The following is a 15,267-nucleotide window of genomic DNA, read 5'->3' on the forward strand; positions in this document are numbered from 1 at the left end:
CCTGGGCACTGTTTCAGATGCTGAGAAGACTTTGGAGAATGGGCAGAAAACACACTGATAACCCACAAATAAGAGAAGCAGGCTGGAAAGCTGGGGCGACTGCGGCCACAGAGATCAGAAGCCTAAAGCCACCGGTGGGCTCTCAGGATGCAGCCCGGGACCCTCAGCAAGGTCGAGCGCTCCAAGCAGCTAAGGGCGTGGGTGGCAGAGGGCAGATGAGCAAAAACAGCCCAAGACCCCAGACCCCATGGCCACCCAGCCCAGCGGCCACAGACACGGAGCACGGGGCTGCAGGTGTGGGGCGGAGCCAGACACAAGGGCCACGGGACCCCTCTCCAGATTGGGGAACCAGGGCAGTGGGGCAGTGGGGCCCCTGATAGACAGACGGCTGTCTAACCCAGAGGTTCTCAAACTTACCAGCAGCACACCTTTTTTTTTCCTTTGGCCACACCACAAGGCTTGTGGGATCTTAGTTCCCCTGACCCGGGATTGAACCTGTGCCCCCTGCGGCGGAAGCACACCAGAGTCCCAGCCACTGGACCATCAGGGAATCCCCAGTCTGCCTCTTTAAAACACTTGTAAACCAACGTCCTCCTTGCCCTGCGTTAGTCGCTCAGTCGTGTCAGACTCTTTGCGACCCCATGGACTGCAGCCACCAGGCTCCTCTGTCCATGGGATTCTCCAGGCAAGAAGACTGGAGTGGGTTGCCATTCCCTTCTCCAGAGGATCTTCCCAACCCAGGGATCGAACCCTGATCTCCTTCACTACAGGCAGATTCTTTATTGGTTGAGCCACAGGGGGAAGTCCTTCTTACAGCCTGACAAATGACGTGAGTGGTCAGCTCCGGCATGTCCTTCCCACCCCACAGTATTTGCCAGGACCCCCGAGGTGCGAGGGAGCCGCCTTTGAAAACTGCCTGTATGATCCATCCCTTTTGTGTTTTAGGCGAGAAAGCTGAGACCCAAGGAAAGCAGTCAGGCTCCCGAGTTCAGAGTCTGCAGGGGTGTCTGCAGGTCGCTGGACGATCACTGCGCGGCTTGAATAGCAGGAGACGGATGAGCCCCCTGCTTGCTCAGCCAATCCATCATGTTCCTCTGATGCCCCTCGGGTGGCACCAGCACGGGCAGTGGTGGCATGGTGCTGTGGGGCTCCCAGGGGCTCGAGCTGGGGTCCTGCTCCTTGGCAGCAGCCTGCCCTCCTCCCCTGACTGTTGACCACCCTCCTGGGGGCTGTGACAGATCGGCCAGGCTGCGGAGCCCCTCCCAAAGCCCTGAGCTGACTGTCTGGCTTTGCCCCAGCTGCCCACGTACCCAGGCAAGCCACCTGCTTCTGCTGAGCCTCGGGGCCTCAGCCTCTGTCCAACAGAGCTGTGCCTGGGGGGGGGGGGGTCCCATGAAGATGTTCCCTGTGGCTCCACCACCACCAGGACCATCCCGCTGTCTCACCTCCTCCATCCCCCTCATCCACCTCTCCTCTCACAGTGGACCCCTGGAGCCAAAATTCCCTGTGTTCTTGGTACTCGCCACTGCCCAGTGGCATCTTCCATGGTACATTAGTGTTCACGGGAACCCAGGATGAAAAACTAGAGTATCAGGAATTCCCTGGAGGTCCAATGGTTGAGATTCCAGGCTTTCACTGCTGACAGCCTGGGCTTGATCCCTGGTCGGGGGACTAAGATTCCACAAGCCTCACTGCACAGCCCAGAAAACAAAAAACAAGCACACACCAGGAGAAAAGAGAAAGAAAAACATGAGTGCAGCAAAAAGGGTGGAGGCTTCTCTGAGCCTCAGTTTGCCCACCTGCAAGATGGGGCCAAGGTTGTCTGCACATCTACCTGGGGAAAGCCTGTGTGAGTAACAGGGCTGCCTGTCTATCTGTCCTGCACCAGGAGCAACACAGGAAGGTTGATCACAGAAGAGAGGCTGGTGGGGGGAAGGGGAAATTCACTTTGAGGGTCCTGTGAGGGGCTCGTGGCTAGACAGCCCTGCTACAAGCAGCAGAACCTGAGTTGTAAAGGCCCCGGGTGCTGCCCGGTGCCACACCCTGAGGAGCAGCGGGGTCAGTAATGGGGTCACAACATTAAAGACTGGATGCAAACGGGTAGGACCAGAGATCCAGCTGAGTCCCGCAGGAGTCACGTGGTGCCAGGGCAAGCAGGGCAGGGAAGAGCCAGATGTAAGTAAGGTTCCTGAGCTTCCAGCCACACAGTTGGCCAGGCTAGAAGCAGCCAAGTGCCTGTGTGTGCCTGCGTGTGTGTGTGTGCATGTGTGTACATGTGTGTGTGTGGGTGTGGGTGTATGCATGGGCCTGCGTGTGTGCATGTGTGTACATGTGTGCCTGTGTGTGCCTATGTGTGTGTGCATGTGGGTGGGTGTGGGGGTGTGTGCCTGCATGTGTATGTGTGTGCCTGTGTGTGCATGCATGTGTACATGTGCCTGCGTGTACATGTGTGCCTGCTTGTGTGTGCCTACGTGTACGTGTGTGTGCATACATGTACATGTGTGTGCCTGAGTGTGTATGTGTGCCTGCATGTGCAGGGTGTGTGTGTGTGCCTGCGTGTGTGCATGTGCACGTGCGTGAGTGTACGTGTGTATACCTCAGTGTACATGTGTGACTGTGTGCATGCGTATATGTGTATGCCTGTGTGTGTCTCCGTGTGTGTGTGCATGCAGGTGTGTGCATGTGTGTGCCTGCATGTGTATGCGTGTGCCTATGTGTGCATGCATGTACGTGTGTGTGTTCCACAGCTTAGGATTCCACCAGCACCTCTTTAGTGGCCTGAGCCTCACCCCAGGCCCAGCCTGAGGCCCCTGCCCAGGGCCCCAGCAGGCAGCCTGGAGCCTGGGGTCCTCCTTGCTGCCAGGTGGTAACTGAATGGAGGATACAGGTGGCCCGGGGAGGCCATGCCCTTTGTCCCCTGCCTACCTGGCCCCGGGTCCCTATCCCTCCTTTCTACGGAGGGACTTCCACTTGCCCCTCCTCTCAGCCCAGTCTGGGCAGGGACACATGTACCAGATACGTTCCTGCTCCAAAAAGAGAGGCACTGGGTCGTATGATCAGAGCTGCAGGGTCCCGGGTTGCCCAAGCCCAGCCTGGAGAGTCAGGGAGGGCTTCCTGGAGGAGGAACCGCTCAGCAGAGGCCAAAGGATTAAATAAGGTTAGTAGCGAGTGGACAAAACCGGGGGTTGTGTGGGGCCCACTAACCAGCCTACTGCCTTGAGCAGAACTCTGAATCCAATGGGACTGAGACCGCTCATATATCGAATGCCTGGTTTAAATAACCCTCGTGGACCAGTGGTTAGGACTTGGAGCTCTCACTGCCAAAGGCGTGGGTTCAATCCCTGGTGGGGAAACTAAGATTCTGTGAGCTGCGTGGGGTGGCCCAAAAGACAGACAAGAAGCAGAAGCAGAAAATAACGAATGGCAAGCATCAGCTCCGAGCACAGCACGTGTCCCTTCTGTGTTGTCCCCAACATGCTGCAGCCCGGAGGCCTTTGAGCCAGGCCACCTCTTCAGACTCCGGGAAGAAGCCTGTGAAAGTCCAGGCCAAGCCCTAGATGGGGAGACTGGAGCGTACACAGACCTCAGTGCGCCTCCCACTACACACCCAGCCCAGGGTCCTGGGCCGACAGGGTCCCGACCCTGCGAGGCCGATGCTGCAATACACCCTGGAAGAGAACTAGCCATGGTCCCTCAGGCAAGAAGTGGCAGAGCCTGGATGGACGCCCACCTGCCACGAGGCATCTGGGTGAGCCCCAGGAAGCTCAGAAGGCCCTGGGCTGGCTCCACCCTGGCACCCTGCCAGCCTCAGCCAAATACCTGCCTTGCAGGCCTGTTTCCTGATCTAGGACTAAAATGAGTGAACTTCCAGGGAGCTTGCTCTGGGCACTGTGTAGTCTCACTTCCTTGAAACCTTACAAACAGAGGGAATGAGTGCTCAGAGAGGTCAAGGAACTCTGAGAGGTCACACGGCATGGCGGTGAGAACACGGGAGTAGGTCAAAAGCTGAAGGGACGTTTGACCCCAAAGGCCCACGGCCCTAAGCATCTGACGCACTGCCCCACGGAGAGCCGTGGGAGGTCTCCGGCAGTGCCGCCTCCAGGGCGGCGGTGTGGGGAGCAGCAGGGCCCACAAGGGCCTTTGGGTTTTCTTTTTGGAAAAGCTGGGCACTCCAGAGCCAGACCCAAGGGCAGGCCCAGTCCTCATGATAGCTGCACTCTTCAAATCCTCCCCTGCCCCTCCACCGCCTCCGGGTTCCACTTGACTCTCTCCTTCTGTGGATGTGAAACGTGAGCCTCCCGGAGAGGAAGCCCGGGGAGGAGTCCTGGGAAGGGGTCCTCCTAGCTGCAACCTTGAGGTCAGTCAGATGGCATCAGAGTGCCCGTGGAAACTGGAGGCAGAATTTTGCAGGTTTGAATCCGTACTCAGTTACTTCTCTGGGCTTCCCTGATGGCTCAGATGGTAAAGAACCCGCCTGCAATGCAGGAGGCCTGAGTTCGATCCCTGGGTTGGGAAGGTCCCCTGGAAAAGGGAAAGGCTACCCACTCTAGTATTCTTGCCTGGAGAATCCCATGGACAGAGCCGGGCTACAGTCTGTGGGTTCACAAAGAGTCAGAAGAGCCGGGCTACAGTCTGTGGGTTCACAAAGAGTCAGATACAAGTAGGTGACTAAGACTTTCACTTTCCGTTGCTTCTGGGCCTTGTGACTGTCAGGAGGTCCCTCTCTCACAGAGCAGTCTCCAGGGCAGTTGTGACAATGAGGCAGGAAGCCTCAAAGGAGCCCTTCTGCCCTGTCTCGGCTGCCACCGTGCCCAGGCCACGGGCTCGAGGCTTCTCTGTAAAATGGGCTTAGGAGGTTTAAACAGATAATGCACGCAGTCCTGGGAGGAGTCCTCGGAAGGGTAGGAGCAGCGGGGCTGCAGGAGCCAGACACACCCTCTCCTAGGTGAGCCCAGGGCACACCCCCAAGTTCAAGCATATCCTGTTGTGATTTCCCATCCCTGTGTGTGTGTGTGTGTGTGTGTGCGCGCGTGCACGTGCGTGCTAAATCACTTCAGTTGTGTCCAGCTCTTTGTGACCCTATGGACTGTAGCCCACCAGGCTCCTCTGTCCATGGGATTCTCTAGGAAAGAATACTGGAGTGGGTTGCCATGCCCTCCTACAGCGGATCTTCCCAACCCAGGGATTGAACCTGCGTCTCTTGCATCTCCTGCATTGGCAGCTGGGTTCTTTACCACCAGGGCCACCTGGGAAGCCCTTCCAGTACCCACACCACCCAAATCCTTGGCAGGGCCAGGCAGGGTGGGCTCACACCCACTGGTGATTTTCAGGACCGTAGCAAGCCCCCTTTCTCCAGGCCCAGACAAGCTGCTCGCGATTCACCAGGGTTCCTTGGCCTCAAAGGTATCATCCAGGAAGAGGGTCGTAAGGCACGTGCTGCTAGGGCCAGGCAGAGGCCTGGGACCAGACAGACAGACCCCTGGGCTTCGCCGGATGGACATGGGCGGCGTTCAGCCCCGGGGGTCTGGAGCCCAGCGCTGCATAGGCAGCGGAGAGAGGAGCGAGGGCCCGTGCGCCCACCGCAGGAGGTGGGAGAGCGCACCCAGTGACGGAAGGGGCGCGCGAGGACCGTCGGGCACCGGAAGGGGCGCGCGGGGCGGTTGGCCGCAGCCCGGGGCGGCGGCGGCCGTTGGCGAGAGGCTGCCCGGGCCAGACGAGGTCCGGTGTCTGGCCCGGCCGCGGCCACCATGACCAAGGACTCGCCCAGCCCTGCGGACGGCGGCCGCGCAGCCTCCCAGAAGCCGGCGACTCCAGGCCCGGCGGCGGCGGCGGCGGCGCTGGAGGAACAGCGGCGGGAGCTGGAGAAGGTGCGGGCGGAGTTGGAGGAGGAGCGGGCGCGCGGACGGGCGGAGCGGCGGCGCTTCTCGGCCAGGGCGCGGCAGCTGCGAGAAGAGGCGGAGCGAGAGCGGCAGCAGCTGGCGGACCACCTGCGCTCCCAGTGGGAGGCGCAGCGCAGCCGGGAGCTGCGGCAGCTGCGGGAGGACGTGCTGCGGGAGCGCGAGGCCGAGATCCGGCAGCTGCTGCGCTGGAAGGATGCCGAGATGCGGCAGCTGCAGCAGGTGCTGCGTCGGGAGCGCGACGGCGTGGCGCGCCAGGCCCGGGAGCTGCAGCGCCAGCTGGCCGAGGAGCTGCTGAGCCGCGGCTACGGCGGCGGCCGCGCGGGGCCGCCCGAGGACGCGGGCGCGCGGTGCCGGTGCCGCCTGCAGGAGGTCCTGTCGCAGCTGCGCTGGGAGACGCATGGCGAGCAGGCCTCGCGCATCCGCCACCTGGAGGCCGCGCTCGACGTGGAGCGCCGGCTGTTTCTCAAGTATATCCTGGAGCACTTTCACTGGCACCCCGCCCTGCCCAGCGCCCCCGACGCCCCTCTTCCATTGGGAGAGCCGACTCGCGAGGCCGCCGCCAAGGCCGCACGCAGACTCGGAGCCCGGGACGGCCGGAGCGCGGGCGTCCGCGCGCGCTCCCGCTCCCTCGACCGAGTGCCCGCGGCGCGCGCCCGCTCCCCCGACAGCCCGCTCCCCGCGCGCGCCAGCTCGCTCGACTCCCTGGCTCCGGCGGGTCCCCGCCCCTCTCTTGACGGCAGCCCGAGTCACCCCAGGGCCCCCGAGTCCTCCTCGCCAGACGCTTCCCTCTCGGGCTCCCTGAGGCCCCTGCCGCCGCCGTCGTCGCCGCCACCATCGGAGCGCCAGATACCCAGCCACATGCGAGAGGGGGAAGAGGCGGGGAGCCGGCCCTGCGAAGCCCTGAGCCCCCCACCACCGGGCCCGGACCACTGCGAGTTGCTGAGGCGGAACTCGGAGCTGTCCGAGGCGCTGCAGGAGCTGGCGCGCCGCTGCTCCGGCCTCCGCGAGGAGAACGTACGGCTGCGGCGCTTGGGCCTCCCGGACGAGGCGGACGAGAAGGCGAAGCGGCTCAAGGGGAAGCGCGCCGAGCTGACCGGTCTCGCGCGGCGCCTGGAGGACCGGGCCCGCAAGCTGCAGGAGGCCAACCTGAGGGCCGTGAGCGCGCCGGTGCCCGGAGAGAGCCGCGCGGGCCTGGAGCTTTGCCAGGCCTTGGCCCACCAGCGCGCGCGGGACCTGTCTGAGCAGGCGAGCGCGCTACTGGCCAAGGACAAGCAGATCGAAGAGCTGCGGCAAGAGTGCCACCTGTTGCAGGCGCGCGTCGCCTCGGGCCTCGGCCCGCTCCCCGGAGAGGGCGCCGCCAGCGCCCAGTGGCTCAGCATCGGCGACCTGGACCGGCTGCAGCGCGAGTCCCAGCGGGAGGTGCTGCGCCTGCAATGGCAGTTGACGCTGCAGCAGGCCGCCGGCGGCGCCCGCGCAGAGGCGGGCGGCCAGAGCGCGCCCTGCGAGGCGGCGCGGCGCCAAGTGCGGGCGCTGGAGCGCGAGCTGAGCGCGCGGCGGCAGGAATGCGAGGAGCTGGGCGCGCAGGCGGCGGCGGCGCAGCGGCGGGGCCAGGAGGCTGAGGCGCAGCTGCAGATGGCGCTCCGCGAGGGCGCCTGGCTGGCCAAGGAGAACGCGCGGCTGCAGGCCCAGGCCGACTGGACGCGGAAGGTGGTGGCGGAGAACAAGCATGTGCGCGGGCAGCTGGGCCGCGCGTGCCGGCAGCGTGACTCCGCGTGCTTGCTGGCTGAGCAGCTGCCGCAGCAGGCGGCGCAGAGGCAGGACTGGCAGCAGCAGGTGCAGCACGACCTGCAGCAGGTCCTGTGTGATCTCCAGGCCGCGCGGGGCGAGATGTGGGCGCGACAGCGTCAGCCTGCCCACCCTCCCCAAGACAGCCGGGGCACCGAGCCTCAGCTGGGGCCTGCGAACCCAGCGTCCCCTGTGCCCAGCAGAGACAAACAGGACAGGAAGGAAGACCTCCTGCTGGAAAGCCCAGCTGCCCTCGGGCAGCCAGCCTGGGCCCCCCAAGCTCCAGACTCCAGCGGCCAGCCTCTGGACTCTAGGCCCCAGCCCCAGAGGACCGGCTCCCAGTCTAATTCCTCCTCGGAGGTGGAGTCTGCGTGGGCCACGGTGCCCTCCTGCCCTACTCTGGACGCCGATACAGGCAGCGAGGCCGAGGACCTGGAGCAGGACAGTCTGCCCTCGACTCTGGAGGCGGGGGGCTTTGAGGTCTCCGTGGCCACCCCCAAGCTCAAAATCTTCCTGGCTCGGTACAGCTACAACCCATTTGAGGAGCCCAGTGAGCACCCTGAGAGTGAGCTGCCACTCACGCCTGGGGACCACGTGTACATCTTCAGCGACATGGATGAAGACGGCTTCTATGAAGGGGCACTTGCGGACGGCCGGCAGGGGCTGGTGCCTTCCAACCTGGTGGAGCAGATCCCTGACGGTGACATCTGGGGCTGCCTGCCCACTGAGTCCCCGGACCGAGGCCCCACTCGGCTCCCGGCAGCTGGGCAGGGCCAAGCTTGGAAGGATGACCCCAGTCCCGGCTTCTTACCTGGGCAAGCCCAGGCGGCAGTAGACACAGGGCCGTGCCCAGTGGCGAGGGTGGGCTCCAGGCTGGAAGTGGCAACAGAGGTCTCAGACACCAAGACGGAAGCTGGCCAGTTGGGCTCCCAGGAGAGCGGGGACAGGCAGGGGTCCTCCAACGCTCCTCCAGGGACCAACAGGGTCCCTCGAACGACCCCCGTGCGCCTTCACCTGCAGAGCGTCGCGGCCACGTCGGCCGAGGTCGCCTGGGTGGGTGGCAGTCACGCCCATGCGGTGTACCTGGACAACCGGGAGCATGCCCTGACTCCCGTAGGCGTGAGTAGCTATACCTTCCGCCACCTGCAGCCCGGCACGAGGTACCAGGTGTGGGTGGAGGTGCGCCCACCTGGCGACTCGCTGCAGGCCTGCCGGGAGAAGACATCCTCCGCTGTCACCTTTGAGACACCCTTGGCAGGGCCCCCCCACCCTCCACTGGACGTGCTGGTGGAGCGCCACCCCTCCCCGGGCCTCCTGGTGGTCAGCTGGCTCCCTGTGACCATCGACGCGGCTGGGTCCTCTAACGGAGTCCCGGTCACCGGGTACGCCGTGTATGCTGATGGGCTCAAGGTGGCGGATGTGGCCGAGGCCACTGCGGGGAGCACACTGCTGGAACTCTCCCAGCTCCCGTGGCCCGCGTCATGCCAGAAGATCTCAGTGAGAACCACGTCGCTCTGCGGCGAGTCCTTGGATTCCGTGCCTGCCCAGATCCCTCACGACTGCTTCACGTGTCTCCACTGGCCAGAGATGTTGCCTTTCGGCTACACCTGCGGGTACCCATCTGCCATCAGTGGGAGTTTCCCCGTCTGCCCTCGGAGGCTGGGGCCTACACCCCTGAGTGCCAAGGCCCGCCCTCACACCCCCGGAAGCTGCGGGGAGCCCCGGGCCAGGTGTCTCGAAGCATTCCCTGAAGAACCCCCAAGGAGGTGGTCCCCGGAGCCCAAACTGATTTCAGAAGGAGGAGGTCCCAGTTCAGGCTCAGGCAGCCAAGCCCAGGGGCCCGCGGAGGCCCAGAAGCCCTCCAAAAAGGACCGGCTCTTTGAAAAGCGTCCCCGGAGCCACAGGCCACCTCTGCCGCGGGGCCAGCCTGGCAGGGAGGGGACCCAGGACCGGTGGGTGCTCACCGTCCCAACCCCTGCTGCGGGAGTCCCCCATCTGTCCCCTGAGCCTGTGCCTGGCGAGGAGCTGCGTCAGGAGAAGGCTGCCTCTGGGAAAGTCCTCAGACAAAAGGCAGACGCTCTTGCGTCCACCCCTCCAGAACTGGGCAGCAGCCAGCAATCAGCGTCTGACTTCAGTGGCACTCGGCAGGAGGACGGGCAGGGTGCAGAGGGGCGAGAGCGGAGACGGGCACTTCGGGGCTGGAGCACACAAGGTCAAGCTCTGGGGGCCAGGGCCGGGGGCCGGCTCCGGGGGCCCAGCTCAGCGCCGTGTCCTGCTCGGTGCAGCAAGGCCCTCGGGACGCCCAGGGGTGCCGCCCCAACACCGGGGACAAGGGTGGGCCCTCCGGCTGGAATCTTTGTGACCCTCCCGAATTACGAGCCCCTGGCCATGTCCGCCACCCCCAAGGCTGCAGGGGGGGAGCTGGCCCTCCGGAAAGGGCAGCCGCAGAGCGTGGGGGGCTCTCAAGACCCCCACGGCTTCTGCCGCGGTGAATGCAGCGGGCCGGTGGGCAGCATCGCCAGTCACCTGGTGGCCGAGGTGGATGCGGGCACGGAGTGGACTGATGGCCATGGCAGGTGGCATTTGCCAGGACACCTGGATGACTCCGAGGGGCTCACCGGGCCTCAGGGCTCCTCTCCCCTGCCACAGGGGAGCCCTGGAAGGCCTTCCTCCTCACTCTGGTCTCCAAAGACCATGATGGCAGCTCTGGACTATGACCCCCAGGACTGGCTGGCGCGGGGCCCGGTGAAGGGCCAGCTGTCACTGAGGGCAGGGGACGTGGTCACCGTCCACGGGCCTGTGGATGACAAGGGCTTCTACTACGGGGAGTTGGGCGGGCACAGAGGCCTGGTCCCTGCCCACCTGCTGGACCACATGTCCCTCCAGGAGTGAGCGCAGCACCCCGCAGAGGTGGAAGCTCCGGCCACCTGTGCCCCACGCGGGCATCCACCGCCAGGCGTTGAGGCATCTGCTCCACACACTGCTGCTCTGAACCCTCTGCCACCCCAGGCCTCAAGGGCAGCAAGGCCTAAGTCTGGACAGAACCGTTTCTAGAAAGAACAAGCCGCTACCAAGAGGTTGGCGGGCTGGTGATCGCAGGCATCTGGGCCATCGGTCTGGTCCTTCCTCAGCTCCTTCCTCAAGACCTGTTTCCTCTGGGAGTTTGGCTTCTCTCAGCTGTTGCCTAGTATGGAAGTCTAAAGAAAAGCCTGCCTCTTAGAAAAAAAGAAAAAAGTGACCAGAATGTTACTTTTCTATCTTCTGTTCAAATCCTCATTAAAAGTTCATAGAAACAAAGAAAAGAGAACTTTAGGAGTGAAAGTGCAACCGAGGAGGCAAGCACAACCCTCCCCCTCCCTGCCTGTCCAGGGGCCCTGGAGGGCTGCAGACGTGTTTCCCCGGGCGGAGGGTGGGGGGAGAAGACCATTTAGTGGGGGGGGTCAGCTCAACCCAGGTCCCCACTGCAATCAGAAGGGCACCACCTTCCGTAGGGGCAGAAGGGAGCAGCTGGACGCAGCTCTTTAAGGAGGGTAGGAGCCACGGGTAGGCACTCGGGGAAGCTGGTGACTCAGGTCCAGAGGGTGCTGTCACGCCGTGCCCGGGGCTGAGACAGGAACAGGGAGGGGCAGGCCCCGGAGAGGCCTCGAGGTGACCCACCGTATCCTCAGAGAATGCGGGTAGCAGCCTGGGGGCCTTGCGCAGCGCACACACACTCACCCCTCATGAGCGGAAGCTTCACGTCTCAGCCGGGGAGGAAGCTGTCCGCTGAGGGCTATGCCCCCTGCCCGCTGTCCACACAGACACCAGCTTTCCAATGAGAAGGCCAGCTCGGAGGCTCCTTGGCTGGTGAAGTATCCATACCATACACTTTACCACCTCAAACATTTTCAAGTGTACAGCTCAGCCGTGCTAAGTACGTTCACGCTGTTGAGCAACCAGTCTCCAGGACGTCTCTTCTTCTTGCCAAACTGGAACTCTACCCCCCGTTACACAACATCTCCCTGTCCCCTCCCTCAGGCCTTGGTAACCTCTAATCTTCTTTCTGACGGTACGACTTTGACTCCTCTATGGACACCGTGTCAGTGGACTTGGACCAGAAGCCCGGGCTTTGGTGTCTGGCTTACCTCCCCGGGCACAACGTCGTTGGGTGTCATCCGAGTGGCAGCAGGGGTCACGGTCCCGTTCCTCCTTAAGGCTGAATTATCATCCACTGTACGGACCACATTTTGCGCATCCGTTCATCTGTCAGCGTTGCTCCCCCTGTTTTGTAAATCACGTTGCTGTAGACACAGGTGTGCAGACATCTCCTGGCTCTCACAGTCTTCCGCATTATCGCATCTGCGAGCTCACAGCCCAGAGTGGACCCTGAGGCCCACCGGGAGCGAGGGAGCTGCTAGAGCACGGGAGGCTGGCCTGGCCCCTCCCGGCGCCCGGGGTCAGGCTGTGGGCTTGGTGGGCTGCCCACAGCCTGAGAGGGGCGCAGGTATGGCCCCCACTTGCTGGGAGAGCAACAACGGTTTAGCGAGAGGACAGGAACCTAATCCAGCACTTTCAAAGTTAAACACAGTAGCTGTGAATCCGGGCTTCCCTGGTGGCTCAGATGGTAAAGAATCTGCCTGCAGTGCAGGAGACCCGGGTTCGATCCCTGGGTTGGGAAGATCCCCTGGAGAAGGGAATGGCAACCCACTCCAGTATCCTTGCCTGGAGAATCCCATGGACGGAGGAGCCTGGCAGGCTGCAGTCCATGGGGTCACCAAGAGTCAGACAGGAGTGAGTGACTAACACTTTGAGCTGTCATTCCATGGGAACCACACAGGTGACCTCAGGAGAATGATCCCAGCCCCGTCGTCCCATCAGCTCTCTCTCAGCGCCCCCCCTGCCCGTCGGCCAGGGGCTCTCACCGCGCTGCAGAGCGGCAGAGTCGCCTGTGTCCCTCCAGCGCCCACCCTACTTTGCTTCTCTCCGTTGCCCACGCCTGCTCTCACCTGTGGTGCTTCTACGGCCACGTCCCACCCCTGCCCCCACGCCCACTGGGATGGAAGCCCCACCAAGGCAAGGACGACTTCGGCTCGTTCATCGCCCAGCGCTTAGTAGGTCCTCAGTAAATGCCTGTGGAAGGCAGGAGCTAGCAGGGCTTGACCATCCCTGTTTGTGGCTCCCATGCAGGGCTCTGGGGGGATTCACACCTGGCACCGGGCCTCCCCACCCCCCGGAACAGCCAGGCATGGACCCTGGGCAGCAGAGGAGGGCTCTGGTTCTGATCACGGAAGCAGAGGCAGGTGAGGCGGGTTGGCGGGGGCAGGCGTCCTGGGCAGTGGGAGCCACGAAGGCCCCGGCCCGAGAAGAGTCAGTGATCGCACATCTGGGGGTGCACACACGGAGCAGCAGCCCAGGCGGGGCAGGGGCGGGGCTGGGACAGGTGCCCACCCACCCCCTAGATGAGGAGGACCGGTCTCCCCAGGGCTTCCAGACGGCCCGGAGCTTTCTGACGCCACCACCAGATGGCAGCACAGACAGCTGCTGCCCAGCTTCGCACCTGGGTCAGGGCGGCCAGGAACAGGCTCCCAGACTCCGCGGGCCCCACCCAGCCCTGTTCTCTGCCCACCCTCTCCCCAGGGCACCCTGGAGAGCCCCCTCCATGAACCCACAGGGGCCATCCTTCCAGGGGCTTCCGTGAAAGCACACCCAAGCCTCCTCCAACACACTTTCTGCCGCCCAGCAAAGCCCAGGCTCCCCGAGGCCCCGGGAGGCGTCAGTGCCCCAGCCCGGCAGGCTGCGCGGCTGCAGGACCACGGAGCAGCCGTCCAGGGGAGGCCGAGTGGGGGCTCTTGGAGCCTCTGTTTCCTCATATGGGGCCGGGCTGGGGCCGGAGCGTGTGGTCCAGGTTCAGGACTCAAGAGAGGATGGAGGAAGTCGGAGCGGGCGCAGGGGATGGGGGCAGGGGTCCGCGGCAGGGTGGATGGTTCTGGGCCCAGCTCTCTCCCCTGGGGCCCTGGAGCCTTTGTTGGGTGGGGGGGGGCAGGGAGAGGCTGCACAGGTGTGAGCAGATGAGCCGCTGGAGATGCGCCCCGCCCCTCCCTGACGGACCAGGCGACCTGGAGGCCCAAGGCCTGTCCAGACCTGCCCGGGGGGGAAGTGAGGTGGAAGGCTCGCTGGCCAGAGGGCAGAGGAATCTTTGCAGTGGGCAGGCGGGCAGGGTCAGGAGGGCTCTGGAGCCGGGGTCACCGAGCCTGTCTGGGCACCGGCCACTTCTGCCCGGGGCCCTCTGGCCTGTGCTCGGCCCCTCGCCAACCTGGGCCTGCTGTCCCACAACGGGGAGGGCTTGGTTTCTCCCTTGCCCCCGTCACCGTCAAGGAGGCAAGAGCTGCGCCTGCTCGCCAGCCTGAAGGTGACTGCGAGGCTCGTCTAGCCCTCCCTCAGGCTCCCGGCCCGGGACCCCCGCCCCCGTCACCCAGCGGCCCCCAGGGTCCGCCCTCCATCTCTCTCTGCCTCTCAGGGCCCGGCCCCCTTCTGCCCTCTGCCAGAACACATTTGCTAACTGATCACTTTCAGAATCCTTGTGTGAAATCTGTGTTCACGAGAGCCATACGGCACGGAGGTCACGATGTAAAAAGCTTGGAAATGCCCCCAAAGCCCATTTGAAACTCATTCCAGCACCTTTTGGTGGCACGTGGTCTCCCTGTCTTAACCCCTGGAGGTCAGGTTTGGAGGTGGGGTTGGGGCGGCTTGTGAGGTCAGGGGTTCCACGGAAGGCAGAGCCCCACAGGCCAACTCAGCTCTTGTAAAGCTGAGCACAGTGCCAGCTGAGGCCAGCTCCAGACCCCAGGCACAGAGGGTTCCTGGGGCCATGCTGATGCCAGGGGAATCCCAGTCCATCCTACAGGGCCAGCCAGCCTGCCAAATTCCCAGTGGCTGGTGGGGTCGGCCATGGGTCTGTTCTGGGACAAAATGCCCTGTATTTGGAAGTTCCCGAAGAATTGATGCTTTTGAACTGTGGTGTTGGAGAAGACTCTTGAGCATTCCTTGGACAGCAAGGCGCTCCAACCAGTCAATCCTAAAGGAAATCAACCCTGAATGTTCATTGGAAGGAGTCATGAAGCTGAAACTCCAATACTTTGGCCACCCAATGCAAAGAGCCAACTCGTTGGAAAAGACCCTGGTCCTGGGCAAGATTGAAGGCGGGAAAAAAAAAAAAAGATTGAAGGCGGGAGGAGAAGGGGGCAACAGAGGATGAGATGGTTGGATGGCATCGCTGACTCAATAGACATGAGTTTGAGCAAACTCCAGGAGATGGTGATGGGCAGGGAGCCTGGCGTGCTGCTGTCCATGGGGTCGCAGAGAGTTGGAGATGACTTGAACAGCAACCGCCGTCAGGAGCCCTGGTCTTGGACAGCTGGCTCTGGGCTCGGGTGCCCCCTGTGCTCTGAGCCATCTGGCATTTCTCTTGGGGTCCTCTGGGCCTGACCACCTCACAGACTGCCCACCTGGCTGGGCCTCCAGGACATCGACCTCAGCCTGAGGGACCCCCTGAGCCACATCCCCTTCGTCAGGGTGTGCTGGTCAGAGGCCGTCCACCTGGAGG

The 15,267-nt window shown here is 63.4% G+C and overlaps 1 protein-coding gene across 1 annotated transcript; it reads left to right on the forward strand.

The window, feature by feature from the left end:
* The first annotated feature begins 5,747 nt into the window (after nucleotides 1-5,747).
* LOC129629806 (RIMS-binding protein 3A-like) lies at nucleotides 5,748-10,673 on the forward strand. The gene has a single exon (XM_055549970.1). It carries the CDS (start codon nucleotides 5,748-5,750, stop codon nucleotides 10,575-10,577), a length of 4,830 nt encoding a protein of 1,609 aa, XP_055405945.1. The 3' UTR covers nucleotides 10,578-10,673.
* Nucleotides 10,674-15,267: the final 4,594 nt, after the last annotated feature.

The sequence above is a fragment of the Bubalus kerabau genome, chromosome 16 (genome assembly GCF_029407905.1).
Source record: "Bubalus kerabau isolate K-KA32 ecotype Philippines breed swamp buffalo chromosome 16, PCC_UOA_SB_1v2, whole genome shotgun sequence".
Classification (NCBI taxonomy): domain Eukaryota; kingdom Metazoa; phylum Chordata; class Mammalia; order Artiodactyla; family Bovidae; genus Bubalus; species Bubalus kerabau.